At 35.1% G+C, this 19,602-nt stretch overlaps 1 protein-coding gene and 1 long non-coding RNA gene across 2 annotated transcripts in view; both read left to right on the top strand.

Moving 5' to 3' along the window:
* Window positions 1-11,765, top strand: part of LOC127841558 (serine/threonine-protein kinase BRSK2-like) — an 84,442-nt gene extending 72,677 nt beyond the window's left edge. Inside the window, 5 exon segments of the mRNA XM_052370481.1 lie at window positions 2,625-2,748; window positions 3,206-3,386; window positions 9,769-9,824; window positions 9,826-9,948; window positions 11,505-11,765. Of these exon segments, the coding sequence (XP_052226441.1) occupies window positions 2,625-2,748; window positions 3,206-3,386; window positions 9,769-9,824; window positions 9,826-9,948; window positions 11,505-11,627 (607 nt within the window). The 3' untranslated portion in view covers window positions 11,628-11,765.
* A 6,698-nt stretch (window positions 11,766-18,463) lies between these two features.
* On the top strand, window positions 18,464-19,570 carry LOC127841768 (uncharacterized). Its single transcript, XR_008031321.1, has 2 exons — window positions 18,464-18,870; window positions 19,173-19,570. It is a non-coding gene; the product is annotated as an uncharacterized LOC127841768 (long non-coding RNA).
* Window positions 19,571-19,602: the final 32 nt, after the last annotated feature.

Genomic DNA, 19,602 nt, shown 5'->3' with positions numbered 1-19,602 from the left:
ATAGCAACGTGTTAAGCATCTTGTACCCAGTGCAATACTGGGCTAAGGATATGTATCATAGCAACGTGTTAAGCATCTTGTACCAAGTGCAATACTGGGCTAAGGATATGTATCATAGCAACGTGTTAAGCATCTTGTACCAAGTGCAATACTGGGCTAAGGATATGTATCATAGCAACGTGTGAAGCATCTTGTACCAAGTGCAATACTGGGCTAAGGATATGTATCATAGCAACGTGTTAAGCATCTTGTACCAAGTGCAATACTGGGCTAAGGATATGTATCATAGCAACGTGTTAAGCATCTTGTACCAAGTGCAATACTGGGCTAAGGATATGTATCATAGCAACGTGTTAAGCATCTTGTACCAAGTGCAATACTGGGCTAAGGATATGTATCATAGCAACGTGTTAAGCATCTTGTACCAAGTGCAATACTGGGCTAAGGATATGTATCATAGCAACGTGTTAAGCATCTTGTACCAAGTGCAATACTGGGCTAAGGATATGTATCATAGCAACATATTAAGCATCTTGTACCCAGTGCAATACTGGGCTAAGGATATGTGGAAAACATGTATCATAGCAACGTGTTAAGCATCTTGTACGCAATCCAATACTGGGCTTAGGATATGTATCATAGCAACGCTTTGCATCTTGTTATCGATACCAGAGGATTCAATGTAGCTGTCTGTTGAAGCTTAAATAACTCATTCAAACTATACTGGTCGTGTATGTAATTCCAGCCACTTTTGGGACTATTTTAACAAAATCTTTTGTTTTATGCAACTGGTTGAAACTAAACTTAATATATATTCCTGGGTATAAAACTCACCTAGCATGAACATTTCAATATAATTAGATCAGTGTATGTTACTTTTATGAACAGAAATTAATGACATATAAACTATCAATTTTCGTAGGGCAATTGTACCTAAAAAATTGGCCACCTATTTTAATAAATATAAACAGGCACTGTTAATGGAGAACTGCAAATTCAAAAAAAAAAAAAAAAATAGTTTTTATCAATTTTTTCTAACATAGCTAAGAAAGTAAAAACATTTTGTTTAAAAAGTTGACTTTAGTGTAGATTTTTAGTAAACGCTTACATTTAATTTTACAACATGTAACCTATTAATATTCTAATCAAGGGAGGTAATTTATATATTAAAAGTTTATATTTAGGTCCTGATTTTTAGCTCTACTGGCCGAAGGCTTGAAGAGCTTATGTCAGAGCAGGTTTCTGTCGTGCGTGCGTTAGACTTTTTCTTGTTTACGCGATAAAGTCCACAGTTTTCATCCGATTCTTTTCAAACTTGTTCAGTGTCTTTATATTAATGAGGACTCAAACCCTATTGAAAATGGGTTACATCAGAGTAAAAAGTCCAGAATTATCTCCCCTTGAATTTGAGAAAATTGTGAAATAAGGCTTGTTTACTTAAGAAAGTCCAAAGTTTTCATCCAATCATTTCCCAACTTGCACAGTGTCTTTATCTGAATGATGAGTCAAACCCTATTGAAAATGAGCAATATTGGAGTTAAAAGTCCAGAATTATCTCCCCTTGAATTTGAGAAAAAAATTAAAATCTTTTAACATTTTGCCATAACTTTTACAATATTGAAGATAGCAACTTCATATTTAGCACGCATGTGTATCTCATGGAGTTGCACATTATGAGTGGTGAAAGGTCAAGGTCATCCTTCAAAGTCAAAGGTAAAAAAAAAGTAATTCAAATGCGTGCGTGCGTTAGACTTTTTCTTGTTTAAGCGATAAAGTCCACAGTTTTCATCCGATTCTTTTCAAACTTGTTCAGTGTCTTCATATTAATTAGGACTCGAAAATGGGTTACATCAGAGTAAAAAGTCAAGAATTATCTCCCCTTGAATTTGAGAAAAAAAAAGAAAATCTTTAACATTTTGCCATAGCTTATGCAATATTGAAGATAATAATTTTATCAAATATATTTGTTTCTTATATGAATATAATTTTCGCAATGGATGATGACGTCACTTTTCCCATGTGAGAAATATTTTGTGTTATGTTTGAGACATTTTAATGCAAACGTTTACAGTGATAAGCTTCTTTAATTTGCAAAATATTGAGAGTAGGGTTAGTTTTCAAGTTGATTGTTAAAAAAATAATCAAAATATGTGTGTTTAGATCATGAAAATGATTAAACACAGGTGGCCGATTTTTACGTACAGGCCGGAATTACGTACACGACCAGTACAAACCTTTTAATTTCGGCATCATGGTATTCTTTGAATTGACTCTACAAATAATGACACCAGTTTTTGATTTTCCTTAAGAAATGTGTAAATGTTGAAGTGTAAGCAATTAAGTTAATATAAACCTATTTATTTTAGCCTTATTGCAAAGAAAGCCTAAGGGTTTTTAAACATTCTGAAGTCCTTTTCCTGGATAGAACCAGTACTTTGTGTCTTTGGAGGGCTCTAATGATCACTTCCCAAGTGGGCATGGTACCCTTTATCTATCGGTTGCTAGGCTGACACTGTATCCACTACGCTACAGTGACCTATTAAGTGATTGACTAGGCTTGAAACAAAATTTTCTTTGACAATTAATAGAAAAAAAAACAATCCCATAGTTTGTGTACATTTCAGAATGACAAAGAAGTCCTGGTTTGGGTCTCTGATGGGCTCTGATAGAGAGGAGCATCACTTTGTTATGGTGCGCGACAAACCTCTCTGCCAGATCAAGGCCGACCTCATTCATGCATTCCTCTCAGTATGTCACAGCTTTGTTTACATTGTGGAATGCATTTGTAAATATATGTATGATAGACTTGTGTTCAATTAGTTTATAATAGTGGTGCTTTACATTCTTAGAACAACTTTCATAGGAAATGAGAATGATATATGAAACATTCTTAAACAAAGAACTTCATGCTTCTAAAAGTGCGCATGTTTGCAAAGCTTGTTAAGTAATACAGATTTTAAGTGGTATTAAAACCTTTTAATGTAACATATTTTTATCAAAATTCTCACCTGTTATTATCTTGACTTAAAGGGGAGGAGCATGTAGTTGCCACTTTGTACATCTAATTTATTTTGGTGGAATTGAGTTTGCAGGGGTGTGAAATGAATGTCAATGTTATGTTGGTAAATTCTACATGATGTTGGTAAATCCTTTCATATGTGAGTGGGGAGATTCCATCAATATCCCTGATATTCTTGTTCTTCAGACTCCTGACCTATGTCACAGTGTAGTGTCTACTACAACGTTCAGAGCAGAGTACAGGCGCTCCGCAAGTTCCTCAGTATTTTCACGCAACGTGCGTTTCCAGGTGGACATTACTCCAGCCCATGGTACCTCCAGGGACCACGAAATCAGCATGTACTGCCTCACTTTCACACACATCTCAGGTAAGAAGTGTGCTCATGTAGTGCCTCACTTTCACACACATCTCAGGTGAGAAGTGTGGTCATGAAGTGTCTCACTTTCACACACATCTCAGGTAAGAAGTGCGGTCATCAAGTACCTCACTTTCACACACACATCTCAGGTAAGAAGTGTGGTCATGAAGTGTCTCACTTTCACACACATCTCAGGTAAGGAGTGTGGTCATCAAGTGCCTCTCTTTCACACACACATCTCAGGTAAGAAGTGTGGTCATCAAGTGCCTCACTTTCACACATCTCAGGTAAGAAGTGTGGTCATGAAGTGCCTCACATTCACACACTTATCACAGGTACAAAGTGTGGTCATGAAGTGCCTCACTTTCACACACACACATCTCAGGTTAGAAGTGTGGTCATGAAGTGCCGCAATTTAACACACATCTCAGGTAAGAAGTGTGGTCATGTACTGCCTAGTGTGCACAGACATCTCAGGTTAGACGTGTGCTCATGTACTGCATCTCCTTTACATGCATTTCAGGTAAGAAGTGTGCACATGTACTGCCTTACTTTCACACACACCCTAGGTTAGAATTGTGCTCATGTTCTGCATCACTTTCACACACACCTTAGGTAAGAAGTGTGCTCATTTATGGACCCACTTACTGATGTACCTCAGGTAAGAAGTATGCTCATTTACGCACAGGACCCACTTTCTGATGTACCTCAGGTAAGAAAAGTGCTTATTTAGGGACCCACTTTCTGAGGTACCTCTGTTAAAAAGTGTGGTCATGGACTTCCGCATTTTTTCACTTGTCAAAGATACATCGCGGAGCAGTGTGTGCAAACCATACAGGTTTGTTTGACCATCAGTCCAGCAGTTATAGATAAGTTAAGTATGTCTGCAAATTTCTTGCGTATTGATTTGTTTTCTTTCCTAACCATATAAATATCAAAAGATATGCATAAAATATTTTGTCATTAAGTGTGGGATGGTATTTGCATTGTATTTAAAGTGTAAAGTTACCCTTATTGTTAGTCCCCTACCGGTTTCACCGGAGGGGACTTATGGTTTGCACTCCGTCTGTCTGTCAGTCACTTTTTTCTGGATCCTGCGATAACTTTAAAAGTTCTTATTATTTTTCATGAAATTTTGGAAAATGGATAGATGGCAATATGGACATTATGCACGTCATTTCATTTTGTTCCTACCTCAAAAATTGTGGTTGCTATGGCAACAAATAGACTTGAAATTAGGGATTGCAACCAATACCAATTTTGGTATTTGAATATTCGGTCATCCTTCCGAACGAGTATTCGGATATTCGGTCAACATTTGTTGGAAAAAAATCAACAAAATCAACTTACCGTGGCATTACTTCATGGAGTCTACTTTCGTTTTTACCGGAAGTTCGCCGGAAGTGACTAAATATTGAAACAGCATCTCCGTCGCTTATTCGAAGTTGATTTTGTTGCTATTTTTAGCTCACCTAAGCACAACGTGCTCATGGTGAGCTTTTGTGATCACCTTTTGTCCGCTGTCTGTTGTCGTTCGTCGTCAACATTTTGCCCTGTGAACACTCTAGAGGCAACATATATTGTCCGATCTTCATGAAAATTGGTCAGAACATTTGTCCGATTAATACCTCGACTGAGTTCAAAACCGGGTCATGCTGGATCAAAAACTAGGTCACTAGGTCAAAAAAAAGAAAAACCTTGTGAACACTGTAGAAGTCACATTTGATGCCCAATCTTCATGTAACTTTGGTCAGAACATGTGTTTTTAGCTCACCTTAGCACGACAAGCTCATTGTGAGCTTTTGTTATCACCTTTTGTCCGTTGTGCGTCGTCAACATTTTGCCTTGTGAACACTCTAGAGGCCACATTTATTGTCCGATCTTCATGAAACTTGGTCAGAACATTTGTACGATTGATACCTCGACTGAGTTCGAAACTGGGTCATGCTGGGTCAAAAACTAGGTCACTAGGTTAAAAAAAAGAAAAACCTTGTGAACACTGTAGAAGTCACATTTGACGCCCAATCTTCATGTAACTTTGTCAAAATGTTTGTCTAAATGATATGTTGGTTGAGTTAAAAAATGGTTCCGGTCCGTTGAAAACATGGCCGTCAGGGGGCGGGGCAGTATTCCTTATATGGCTATAGAGAAACCTTGTGAACACTCTAGAAGTCACAAATTTTGCCCAATCATCATGAAACCTGTTCAAAACATTGGTTTCATTGATATCTCGAACGAGTTCGAAAATGGTCCAGATTGGTGTACAAACATGGCTGCCAGGGGCGGGGCAGTTTTCTCTATATGTATATAGTGAAAACATGTGAACACTCTAGAAGTCACATTTTTGGTCCAATCTTCATGAAATTTGGTCAGAACATGTGTTTACTGGATATGACGGTTGAGTTGAAAATCAGATTGGTAAAAAAACATGGCCGCCATGGGGGGGGGGTCATTTTCCTTATATTTATATCGTAAAAAAAGCTTGTGAACACTCCAGAAGTCCCATTTTTTGCCTAATCATCATAAAAAAAATTCTAAACATCGATTTTATAGATATCTCAGACGAGTTCGAAAATAGTCATGATGGGTGGAAAAACATGGCCGCCAGGGGGTGGGGCAGTTTTATTTATATGTATACATGTATAGTGAAAACATGTAAACAGTAAAGTTAACAAAAATCTTATAAGCCAAAATGTTAAAGAAAGATAACCTGTACATACTTAGATTAACTTTCTACTAGTTACATGTAACTCCCTTGTTTGACCTGCTTCCCTAATCTATTTTTAGTTCACCTCTGGAATTTGTTAGACCCCTTGGTTTGAAAACACTTAAAGGGTAAATACTTCAAAATGCATATTTTTCTATTATAATGACATTTAGGGCTAAGTTGTCATTTCTTGTGTAAATCTGTACTAATTGTTTTGTCATATTTGTTATCAGTTTGTAGCAAATTAATCTATAATGGGAACTATTACTGATAACCCATCTTTGAGAAAACTCCTACAGAGTTCCCCAGAGTTAAGATAACTGATCAGAAAGATGAAATGTGCTCTTCAGTGTTTTAATTTTCTGAGATCATGATATTATCAATTTGCAAACAATCTGATGAGAATGAAACAAATTACATGTTAAAGGATAATCTACTTGCACAAAATGTTGAATTATTCACTATATATTCTTAAGAAAGTAATCAGGTCATAATTCTTTTTATTTTGTAAATTACAATTTAGCTACATATGAATTAATAATCAATAACACAATACATATTTGCAGTTTTAGATAATGATAATTGTATGCAAATGTATTTATTAATAAGCATAAAATTTGAATCTGACTGAAAAATAACAGTATTAATTAATTGATAACGAGACTTTTAAAGGAACCCGGACTTTTCCAGTTTATATTTATATTTTACTGAAAACATAGATATGACTTTATTTTACTGAAAACATAGATATGAATAGACATAGATATGAATAATCTCCTTACTCAATATTGGATTGAAATGAGTTCACAGTATATAATGTTACTATTCCCTTTTGTTATATGATACAATATGTACAGAAATGGTATACAAATGGTAAATATAACCGGTCTAATATTCATAGCAATGACGGTTTGAGAAAATACACCTTCTTTTATATAAGAGTTATAGTTTAAACAGGCTTCTTTTTATATTCATTAAGGTATTTGCTGTATTTGTTCATTTTTAACGATGCTTAGATTCTTTAGACTTGGTTTGTACCTGTTCTTGATTCTCTGTTATTGTTCTTCATTTTTGTAGTTCTTAGAATAAGTTAGTTATTTTCGTTAAAGCTGCTTTGGTTTTCACTTATAGATTACCGGTAATTCTTTGAGTGTATTCAGGCGTATCTGACTGGACACCTTTAGTTAATTGAATTACAACCAGTCAGTGGTGTTATCCTTACCGGAAATGAGCGTTCATTAATTAGATTTGATAAATATTTCCGTAAATATTTTCTTACATAAGTGCTCACAAAGTTACATAACTTGTAACCGTCCCATGACCAGTTCACTTGCGTAAGCGAACAAGACCGCACTACCACAGCTGTTTATAGTGAAACATTGTGAATACTTTTAGTCACATTTTAGTTCAATCTGAATGACACTTGCTGATCTTCACACATGGTCACAATCTTTATGAGCATAATATTTTTTGCTCATGGTGAACTTTTGTGATCACCTTTTGTCAATTGTCTGTCTTCGGTTGTGCATCATAAATATTTGCCTTGTTAACACTGTAGAGGCCACATTTATTGTTGGATCTTCATGAAATTTTGTCAGAAGATTTGTCCCAATATTATCTTGGATGAGTTCAAAAATGGTTCCAGTCTGTTGAAAAACATGGCTGCCAGGGGGCCATTTGTTGTTCATTCTTCATGAAACTTGGTTAGAACATTTGTTCTATTGATATCTTGTTTTATTGGTTGTTGATCAAATATTCGTAAATATTTGATTAAAATCTTGATTGAACAAAGGAATTGGACTTTTTATTTTGATATTGAGATGGTTTTTAACTAGATGTAATTGTTAAAATTGAATGACAAAAACTGTTTAAACTTTTAATATTGTACATCAACAATCGAACGAGAAACATAATATTTGCATGACAACAAAACAATAACATGACAAAACAGTTAAATTTAGAAATAATTTAAGCTGAACTTAAACACATTATTTACATAGCGAACACATTCAAACAAAAACAAATTTATTATATACTGACAAAACACCAATGATAGATACTGAAACAAGATGTCACAACACACTTTGAACTTTGCCGACTTCTTATCGGATAATCTCGTGAAATACTTCCAAGCATGGGAAGGTTTTGGTGGCATTTTGATTTGACAGAGATTTACTTAATTCGTGTAGCAATGATAATATTTTCAATTAAATGAGGGCCAAATACCAAAAACATTTCTTTAAGTAAAGAACCTGATTGAATATTGAGTAATTAATTAAAGTTTGGACCATACGATACGCAAATACTCATTAGAGGTTGAGTAAATTATTTTCTTAAAGCTTTTTTGATTGGACAACGTGATTGTAACCATATGATGCGCATTTACTCAAGTTAATTAGAGAAAAAAAAAATTTGATTGGAGAACGTGATTTACGTCAATCAAAAATCTTTTGCATAAGTTCTTATTGTTTTTTTATACCAAGTCGGCTTTTCATTTACTCATTTAATCTTTGATCATTTAAAATGTAATTCGAGTCATTAGATCAAGTTTGGGTCGGTGTTTTAATTGCCGACGCGATTAGCACCTATCATAATTTTGACACAAAGTGACTGTCTTTGGTCAATTAAAGTTTCTTAAAGCTAGGCAATTGACCGGATTTATGACAGGAATACTGTCATCACCATAGCGACACATTATCGCGCTTACCGGAATAAACACTATGACACAAGGAACAACTTTTTTAACAATGTTTGAAGCAAGTTTCACGAACACAAAGTCTTTGAAATTACTCGATTTTTTTATTTTTTTCTTCCGAATATTCGATTCGGAAAATAGTATTCGAATATTCGGTGCGGGACCGAATATTCGAATATTCGGATATTCGTTGACATCCCTACTAGAAATACTGCTGAAAATGTTTTTTTTTTCTGAATCCTGCGATAACTTTAAAAGTTTTTCATATTTGTTCATGAAACTTAAAATATGGATAGATGGCAATATGGACATTATGCACGTCATTTCATTTTGTTCCTACGTCAAAATTTCTGGTTGCTATGGCAACAAATAGACTAGAAATACTGCTGAAAATGGTGTTTTTTTCTGGATCTTGCGATAACTTAAAAAGTTCTTCATATTTTTTTATGAAACTTGAAACATGGATAGATGGCAATATGGACATTATGTACGTCATTTCATTTTGTTCCTACTTCAAAAATTCTGGTTGCTATGGCAACAAATAGACTAGAAATACTGCTGAAAATGGTGGTTTTCTGGATCCTGCGATAACTTAAAAGTTCTATATTTTTACATGAAACTTGCAACATGGATAGATGGCAATATGGACATTATGCACGTCATTTCATTTTGTTCCTATGTCAAAACTTCTGGTTGCTATGGCAACAAATCGACTAAAAATACTGCTGAAAATGGTGTTTTTCTGTGGATCCTGCGATAACTTTAAAAGTTCTTAATATTTTTTCATGAAACTGGGAACATGGATAGATGGCAATATGGACATTATGCACGTCATTTTATTTTGTTCCTATGTCAAAAATTCTGGTTGCTATGGCAACAGATAAAAAAAATATTCTGACAATGGTGGAATTTCTGACAATGATGGAGCCGGTAGGGGACTTTTATTGCTTGGCAATAGTCTTGCTATTTTTGTAATTTTGCAATTGCAGGTCCATCCCGCCGGTTCCGCAGGGTGTGTGAGCATATCCAGAATCTGATGCTGGGCCCCGCGCGGGGATGCGCTGAGTCAACGCAAGATCAGCACCGACAGCTCCTCCTCCTACACATCTGAGTGCAGTGCCTCCCCCACACACAGCATCTCCGTCACACGAACTGATTGTGATGATGAGGTACATACAGCAAAGATACAAAACATCGATTTCTACATCAGCTAAGTGCATACAATATAGAAAGGCAGACTAAATACATGTATAAAGTAGAACTTTTATGATAATATTTGGCCTCTATAGAAAATCATTTTTTGCTAAATACTTAACCTGTTTTGAGTATAACATTTAGGCTGAATCTTTAAACTGTATAGAGTATAATTTTGAGGCCACATCTATAGAGTATACTTTTGAGGCCACATCTATAAAGTATAGTTTTGAGGCTACTTAAATAGAGTATAATGTTTAGACTTAATACTAAGGCTCTTGAAGGCTCAATGCTAAGCCTGTAAAGAGTATAATTTAAGGCTAAGTCTTTATTCTAAGCATATATAGAGTACACTTTTAGGCTAAGTCTGCATTCTAAGCCTGTATTGAGTATAATTTTAGGCTAGGTCTGCATTCTTAGTCTATATTGAGTGCAATTGTAGGCTCAGTATGCATTCTAAGCCTGTATTGAGTATAATTTTAGGCTAGGTCTGCATTCTTAGTCTATATTGAGAGCAATTTTAGGCTCAGTATGCATTCTAAGCCTGTATTGAGTATAATTTTAGGCTAGGTCTGCATTCTTAGTCTATATTGAGAGCAATTTTAGGCTCAGTATGCATTCTAAGCCTGTATTGAGTATAATTTTAGGCTAGGTCTGCATTCTTAGTCTATATTGAGAGCAATTTTAGGCTCAGTATGCATTCTAAGCCTGTATTGAGTATAATTTTAGGCTAGGTCTGCATTCTTAGTCTATATTGAGAGCAATTTTAGGCTCAGTATGCATTCTAAGCCTGTATTGAGTATAATTTTAGGCTAGGTCTGCATTCTTAGTCTATATTGAGAGCAATTTTAGGCTCAGTATGCATTCTAAGCCTGTATTGAGTATAATTTTAGGCTAAGTCTGCATTGGAATCTAAGCCTGTATTGAGTGTAATTTTAGGCTAAGTATAATTCTTAGCCTGTATTGAGTATATTTTAAGCTTAGTCTGCATTCTAAGCATGTATTTAGTATAATTTTAGCTTGTATAGAGTATGACTGGGTTCAATGTAACAATTGTAAGTAATGCTTATAGACTAAATACTTTGCCTGTATAGTCTAACTGGGTTGACTGGACTTTTTTTACTTGAATTGTAAATTTAAGTTAAAAAGCACCTGAAATTATTGTACCCCTTTTTACCTTTGTTTACTTTGATTACACATGTTGGTTCTTAGTTTCAAATGCTGTTTTGAAAGGTAAATCAATATACAAGTACAAATTGTTATTTTTCTAGGACAACAAAGTAAATATACACCATATACTCAATTGTAATTTGCTTTTGTGCAGTGTTCTTGTACATCCTATACCTGTAATTGTAAAATGATCTAAATACAAATGTGTATGTTTTAGTGTTTAGCCAGCATACAATGGCTTTCAATATTTTGTTTATTATGAACATTTAAGAGTGAAAAAATATTTCCTAAAAATTCCTTTTTTTGGAAATCTGTGAGTTATTATAAAGTTGAGAGTAATGTTTTGTATTGTGTATTTCAGACCCCAGTGTTTGATCGAATAAGCAAGACACCTACCCCCCAGCGGAGAGACATACCTCGGGTTATAACAAATGGGAGACGAGTAATTATAGACCCATCTTTGAAACGTAAAGACAAGATGTAACACATGGATGTATTGTAGACTTTCAGACTATGAAAACAGATTGAATCTGTGTGGAGTGTTGTGCATCATAGGTTGTGGCATTTATACCAACAAAGATCTGTGTCCTTTGTGAAAGCAGGAGATGATAAATAAAAAAGATGTTCATTAAGTGTGGGGGATAACCATGTGCAGCTTGCACTGCTCATCAGGGATGACAATGTCTGCCTAGACTTGATTTTTAGCTCGGCTGTTTTTGGAGAAAACCAGAAGTATTGTCATAGCCAGCCCGGCGTCCGGCATCTGCTGTGCTAAAACCTCAACATTGAATATAAAATCAAAGTGCTTCCACCTACAACTTTGAAAGTTCATACGTAGATGCACCTTGATGAGTTATACACGCCACACCCATTTGTGGGTCACTAGGTCAAAGGTCAAGGTCACTGTGACCTCTTAAAAAAATAATTTCTGACAAGCTTTTATTTATTCCAAACTGCACCTGCAGCCGAGCGTTGGCACCCGTTATGAGGTGCTCTTGTTGTTTTTAGATTTCCTAAATTTTATTAAAACAGAAAATTCAATTAAAGCAGAATGGGTCTTGTCCTTTATAAGAGTGTGCTGACTGCACAGTCTAATCTGGGACAGTACTTTGCATACATGCATAAAGCTTGGTTTTCTCAAAGCCCGGCTCATATAAAATGCATAATGTTCATAAATAGATCATGGATAACCAGTTACTTATTACAAACCACAGATGGGACTATTGGTTATAGCAAAGAACTGTGTACCTTTCAAACAATATGGCAATGGAAAAAAAATTGCCAGTGTCCTTCATAAACAGGTTGGTGTCCCATGATGGGATGACAGGAACCTATTGTTTAATGCACAGCACATTAAATGTGAACATAGTATGCATAGATCTGTGTAAGGGTGTCTGTCCCACCTAACATTATGCAGAAAACAGTTCCGTCATCTTCTGCTGCTGACATTTGTACATGACAGTGAATGAGTGTGTCGTCTAAACTAGCAGGCTTATTGAAACAGACATGTTATTATGCTATAAGCTCCTTTGTTAGTACAACTAATTCAGTGTGTTAAATAGACAACATATTACAGCTAATGTTGAAAGCAATTAATGTGTAATTCATGCAGCAGAATTGATTTCTGTTTTCCTGCTTGATATGAAATCCTACACTTTCCACTCACTTAGCCCTGAACCACTTAGATACGTATGTTCACGCATTTGTTGTCCCTTAGAAAGTTATATTTAATTTAGGACCTTTCTTACTAGATTCAAATTGTTAAGGCTTCATCTCCAATCCATATAATCTGATGAGCAGCAAAAAGAAAAAATCGTGAACAGACTGCGAGTTACTTGCAGGCTGTTCTGGTTTTATGCTGTTTGCAAAAGCCATTTTCACTTTGCCTCCGAGTGCAAAAGGGTTAAACTAAGACCTGCTTATGAATACTTATTGTGTTACCAAAATACTAATTTTGTTACAAGACAAACTGAACAAGTTGTAATGTAGCAAACACTTTCCTTCCCATTGAGGAAAACACTTATGTTGTGTTGGCAAGCTTACTACTAGTTGCAACCAGGAAGTGAATTAGCTTAGATAGCCATGCGGTTGACTGGAGTACAGAACCTAGACAACCAAACGTAGTGTCAGTCTGCTATCAACTGTAGCGGTAGGAGCAGATTAATTATTGTAAAGTTCTTTTTGTGTTAATTTATCAGTCCTGTACAATTTGCTCACATTGCTATCATGCATTTCATATTACTGTGAGTTTTCTTTCTTGCAATTAAAATGTTGTAAACTATCAAATGAAATGTTGTGTTTGATTGGGCGGATACTGTCTCCATCTGTCTTCTCCGGAATATGCACTAGGAAATAGAAATGTGTGTTCCAACCGTCAGAAGCACTGTTAGTTAAAAACTAATTATCAATAACTTGAAAAGAATATGTTTGGTTGTGACTGTTAGTTTAAAACTAATTATCAATAACTTGAAAAGAATATGTTTGGTTGTGACATCTCCCGACATTGTTATGTAAGTTTTATGTTTTGTTTGTGTTCAAGTTTTTTGCTTAAGTCGCAATCAATCATCTCAAATGAAGTGAATGAAATAAAGGCAATTATTATTTATATGTAGCCATAATCATAAAAGATGAAATATTGTAAATTTAAATTAATTTCTTTTAATGTAATAACAATGCAAATGTTCTGTTCAATTAACATGTATTGATGCTTGTGAAGCAAATTTAATAAAATAGAGCTTACATATTTTGTGACAAGATTGGTTCAAAGTTAAACTAAGTTGAAAATTGGCATAAACTGTCAATACAATATAAACCAAAAGAATCGTACACCACTGTTATTTGAGTTGTGCCTCAATGATAGACAATGGGCCATAATTAATGTGTTGCATGCAATGTATGGAAGTATACAAAATGGCTTTTAGTTCTATACATAAATACCTCATTTATCTTCGTAAGGACCAACATAAGAGACCAATGCTTGTTATATTGTGTCACCTGAAATTAGTCAATATTGGCAGTCTATTGTAAGAGTAGGCAAAACAGGAAGGATTACAATCATACAGAGTTATTCTACACTGATGATGTTATGGATGTTGGTACATGTTATTGGATTTAATATTTTGAGAATGGAACAAATGTAGCAATATACAATTCCCAAGGAAATATAGGCTCAGTTAAGAATATTAATAAGTATTTTGTGTAAATCTTCTGATCTCTTATTTTTCACATAACAATACCAGGCATTGCTTGTTTGTTTGTATTGCTTTTTATTTATTGCCCATGTATAAACATTTATCTTCTGATGCATGTCGTTGTTTTCTTCTGTCTTTGTTAAAACCATGACAAAAATGTACAGATTGCATTGTGTCTGATGGTGTGCAATAAATAGAATGTGCAATGAATACTTCTCAACTAAGTATCAGTATGTTGAAACAGCATAAAAAAGCCCATAAACACTCAAAATCAGCAAATATTTTGTACATTATTTCGAAAAATAAAGTTTACACTTCAACAAATCAAGGTTTCTTTTAGCACTAGCCAAAATTGTAATGCTATATGTGGTCTGGTAACATAGATTTAACGCAACACGAAATGCTCGTATAAATTTTTAGCTAGGCTGTTTTCAGAGAAAACCTGAGGTATTGTCATCACAGGTGGTTAGCGTGTGGCTATGCTATTCATTAGTGAAAACATCATTTTGAATGATAAATAATCATATTATAACGAAAAATTAACTTTTCTGAAAAAAATATTTCACTATCAAATATATATATAACAAGGTATGCAACTCAAAATCAGCCCAAAACGGGGTGCATCGCTTTGAACAGCCATATCTTCATCAATTTTGCAGCGATTTTCACGATCTCGGTCTTATTCAACGCAGAAATGAATTTCCTATCTGGAAATGTATATGTCTTGCAATATTTTTACAAATGCTGGGTCAACTTTTAAGAAATAACACTATACACAACACGCATGACCCAGTTGACAGTGATCATGTATTCTTTATGAATGAAATCTCCAGTTGTAAAGACACACCTCCGCATTGGACCAATGAAATCACTCGTATGTTTAAAATGTCAGTTAGTTGAAATGTATGTAAACAAAGGTTTCAAACGGCGCTGGACAGTTAGTCTTGATGCAGAATGTAACGACAAGAACGGTAATAATGTTTTTTCATACGTTTTATTGAATTATGGAATCGAACTACATGAACTTTATAGGGAAGTTGCCCTTTACTCCGTGAAGATTTCAGTCTTAAAGACAGCATGATCACTGTCAACTGGGTCATGCGTGTTGTGTATCGTGTTATTTCTTAAAAGTTGACCCAGCATTTGTAAAATATTGCAAGACATATACATTTCCAGAAAGGAAATTCATTTCTGCGTTGAATAAGACCGAAATCGTGAAAATCGCTGCAAAATTGATGAAGATATTGCTGTTCAAAGCGATGCACCCCGTTTTGGGCTGATTTTGAGTTGCATACCTTGTTATATATATATTTGATAGTGAAATATTTTTTTTCAGAAAAGTTAATTTTTCGTTATAATATGATTATTTATCATTCAAAATGATGTTTTCACTAATTAATATCATAGCCACACGCTAACCACCTGTGATTGTCATAGCCATCTCGTTGTCCGCGGCCCGGGTCGTGCGAAAACCTTAACATAGGCTCTAATATCAAAGTGCTTCCACATACAACTTTGAAACTTAATATGTAGATGCACCTTGATGAGTTCTACACGCCACACCTATTTTTGGGTCACTCGGTTAAAGGTCAAGGTCACTTCTGACAAGCTTTTATTTATTAAAAACTGCTCCCACAGCCGAGTGTTGGCAGTCGCTATGTGGTGCTCTTGTTTTATCACCATATATCCCATGTGCATTTCGGGCTACATATACAAACAGTCACAAGCAAATGCGAGATTGACTTTGTGCAGCTTCGGAAGCTTGACATAGTTCTTATGAATATGTCGTTCTTCCAATGCTGCCCGAAGTCAGTCTGACATTCGCTTGTAAATGTTTGGATATCGTGGTGGGATATTAACATGGAATATATTGTCACACAAAAAATAAAAACAAGCATTTTTATCTTGTTAAATCTATGACCATACCACATATAGCGTTGAAATGTTGACTATTTCTATAAGGAATACTGATTGTTTATGGGTTAACTTTATTTTACAAATATTTTCTAAATATTTGTTGATTTTGAGTACTAGTATTTGTTTCTTTAACATTTATATCTTATTTACTGTTAGAATGCTATATTACAAACTTCACATTAAAATACTTTATTGATAATTGTTTAGGATAAAATTACAATTGCAGTACAGTTGCTTAGCAAACTTTAAGTAGTTTTATTAAGTTTTGTTTTGTCTTCATTTCACATGTGTTGTTTTATTTTGATGTTGATATTCATTGTGTATTATTTTGTTTAGATAATTTTGTTAAATAAAATTCATAGGTTTGAGGTTGTGTGCCAAGCAACCAGTGTGACATTAATATGAAGATATAATAAACTACATTAACATGAAAAACCTTTCACTTTTTATGGGTCAATGAAGCTTTACTTTTTTCCATTTTTATACATAAGTCTCTTGCAGTTTCTTTTATCTCAATGCCAATGTATGGCGGTTGGACAGCGGCTTTCTATTCTTTGAGTTGTAGTTTTCATAGAATCTTCACCACATTTTCTTGAAATGTACGTTGACAAAAATTGGAGGTCAAGTTGCATAACCAGTCATTTCGTAAGGCACTTCAGAACCATTGCCCTTTATTTATACAAACAACAAAAAAGTTGCTCACCTGAGATAACAAGATATTATTGGGACAAATCTTCTGACCAAGTTTCATGAAGATCGGATAATAAATGTGTTTATTTATCTATATCTAGCAGAGGCGTCGAAGTTCAGGATTATTCCTGAAATCAGGATTTTGGCCCTTAAAGACCAATTTTGATTTTGATATAAATCAGGGGATTTTTTCTGGAATTTTAAGATTATTATCACAAAATGTCATCTTAAACACACATTATTTTACTTTGACATATTGTTTACAAAGATACATACAATAGTAAACAAAGTTACATGAATTATTAACCCTTTTTTGCTCTGGCCCCAAAACGATAGGCCTATTTTCAGGATTTTAGATTTTGGCCAATTGACACCCCTGATCTAGATATATATATATCTAGAGTGTAAAGGTTTTACTATAGCAATATAAGGAAAAATGCCTGCCCCCTGGCAGCCATGGTTTTCAACCAACCGGCATCATTTTTTAACTCTTCCAAGATATTATCGGGATGAATCTTCTTTCTTTTCTTTTTTAAGATTTGTCTTATTGATATCTTGAATGAGTTAGAAAATGGTTACGTTTGCTTGAAAAACATGGCTGCCAAGGGGCGGTGCATTTTTCCTTATATGGCTTTAGTAAAATCTTGTTAACACTCTAGAGGCCAAATTTATAGTCCGATCTTAATGAAACTCGGTCAGAAGATTCATCCCAATAATATCTTGGACGAGTTCAAAAATGATGCCGGTTGGTTGAAAAACATGGCCACCACGGGGGCGGGGCATTTTTCCTTATATGGCTATAGTAAAACATTGTTAACTCTCTATTTTTTCACAGAATACTATCAGAATAGCAAACAGTTTGGATCCGGATGAGACACCACGTTCTGTGGCGTCTCATCTGGATCCAAACTGTTTGCAAAGGCCTTCAAAATTCGGTTCCAGCACTGAAAGAGTTAATTCCAACATAATTCTGCGCCAACAAGAGATTTCATTTCAGCTGATAAGTTTAACATGTTTTGTCTTGGAATATAAAGGTGCAGTTAAATCACATATTATATTTTTATGATAAAAATGGTGAATAGAAATGAATTTAAAACAGAAGTAATTTAATCCATGGAGAAGTTAACTGGTCTCTTTTCTAGCTTTGAAGCAGGGCATCATCTCCCCATGTATGACTAGAGCTTTGTCACAGATCTGACGTATACCCGCACATGCTTCATTGACACCAAATATTTTGCATGCTGTCTTCACAAAACAAGAAAAGCTAATTTATGGCGATTTTTAAAGAATTATTATGTCATTATCATTTATGGCCATTGAACTCTTGAATTCTTTCACATGACATGCCCTTCAAGGACTGTGAACAAAATTAATGTACAGAGTCATTTTAAAATCTCACAATTAATGACATAGTTTTGGCCGGACATGGCCAATTTTTATACGCCCGTATAAAATACGGGACGTATTATGTGAAACCCCTTGGCGGGCGGGCGGGCGGCGGGCGGGCGGCGGGCGGGCGGCGGGCGGAAGGCATCACTTTGTCCGGACTCTAATTCAAATTGTATTCATCCGATCTTCACCAAACTTGGTCAGCAGTTGCATCTAGTTGATATCTAGGCCAAGTTCGAATATGGGTCATGCCGGGTCAAAAACTAGGTCATAGGGTCAATAAGTGCATTTTCAAAGGGGCCACTTTGTCCGGACTCTATTTCAAATTGTATTCATCCGATCTTCACCAAACTTGGTCAGCAGTTGCATCTAGTTGATATATAGGCCAAGTTCGAATATGGGTCATGCCGGGTCAAAAACTAGGTCATAGGGTCAATTAGTGCATTTTCAACGGCGCCACTTTGTCCGGACTCTAATTCAAATTGTATTCATCCGATCTTCACCAAACTTGGTCAGTAGTTGCATCTAGTTGATATCTAGGTAAAGTCCGAATATGGGTCATGCTGGGTCAAAAACTAGGTCAAAGGGTCAATTAGTGCATTTTACTTTGTCCGGACTCTAATTCAAATTGTATAAATCTTATCTTCACCAAACTTGGTCAGTAGTTGCATCTAGTTGATATCTAGGCCAAGTTTGAATATGGGTCATGCCAGGTAAAAAACTAGGTCATAGGGTCAATTAGTCCATTTTCAACAGCGCCACTTTGTCCGGACTCTTATTCAAATTGTATTCATCCGATCTTTACCAAACTTGGTCAGTAGTTGCATCTAGTTGATATCTAGGTCAAGTTCGAATATGGGTCATGTCGGGTCAAGAACTAGGTCATAGGGTCAATTAGTGCATTTTCAACGGCGCCACTTTGTCCGGACTCTAATTCAAATTGTATTCATCCGAAACTTTTAAACAACTTTTTATCCTGCGTCAAAGTGGTATGGGGGTATAAGTCACATTCAGTGACAAAGCTCTAGTTCAAGTTGAATTCACCAAACTTGGTCAAAGGTAGTATATAGATTATATATCAGTCAGGTCTGATTGGAGACATGCAACCGATTAACACATGCAATATTTTTATGCAATATTTTTATCCAGTTTTATTTTGCGATATTTTCATCGGGTTTATTTTTTTCGCGATTTTTGAAACGAGTTATTTTTAACAACATGTTTATTGGTAAGTTTCATTTTTCCTTCAATCTAATCATGATTTCCACAGGT

This window comes from Dreissena polymorpha, chromosome 1 (genome assembly GCF_020536995.1).
Source record: "Dreissena polymorpha isolate Duluth1 chromosome 1, UMN_Dpol_1.0, whole genome shotgun sequence".
Classification (NCBI taxonomy): Eukaryota; Metazoa; Mollusca; class Bivalvia; order Myida; family Dreissenidae; genus Dreissena; species Dreissena polymorpha.
This window is presented reverse-complemented; position numbering and strand designations above follow the sequence as displayed.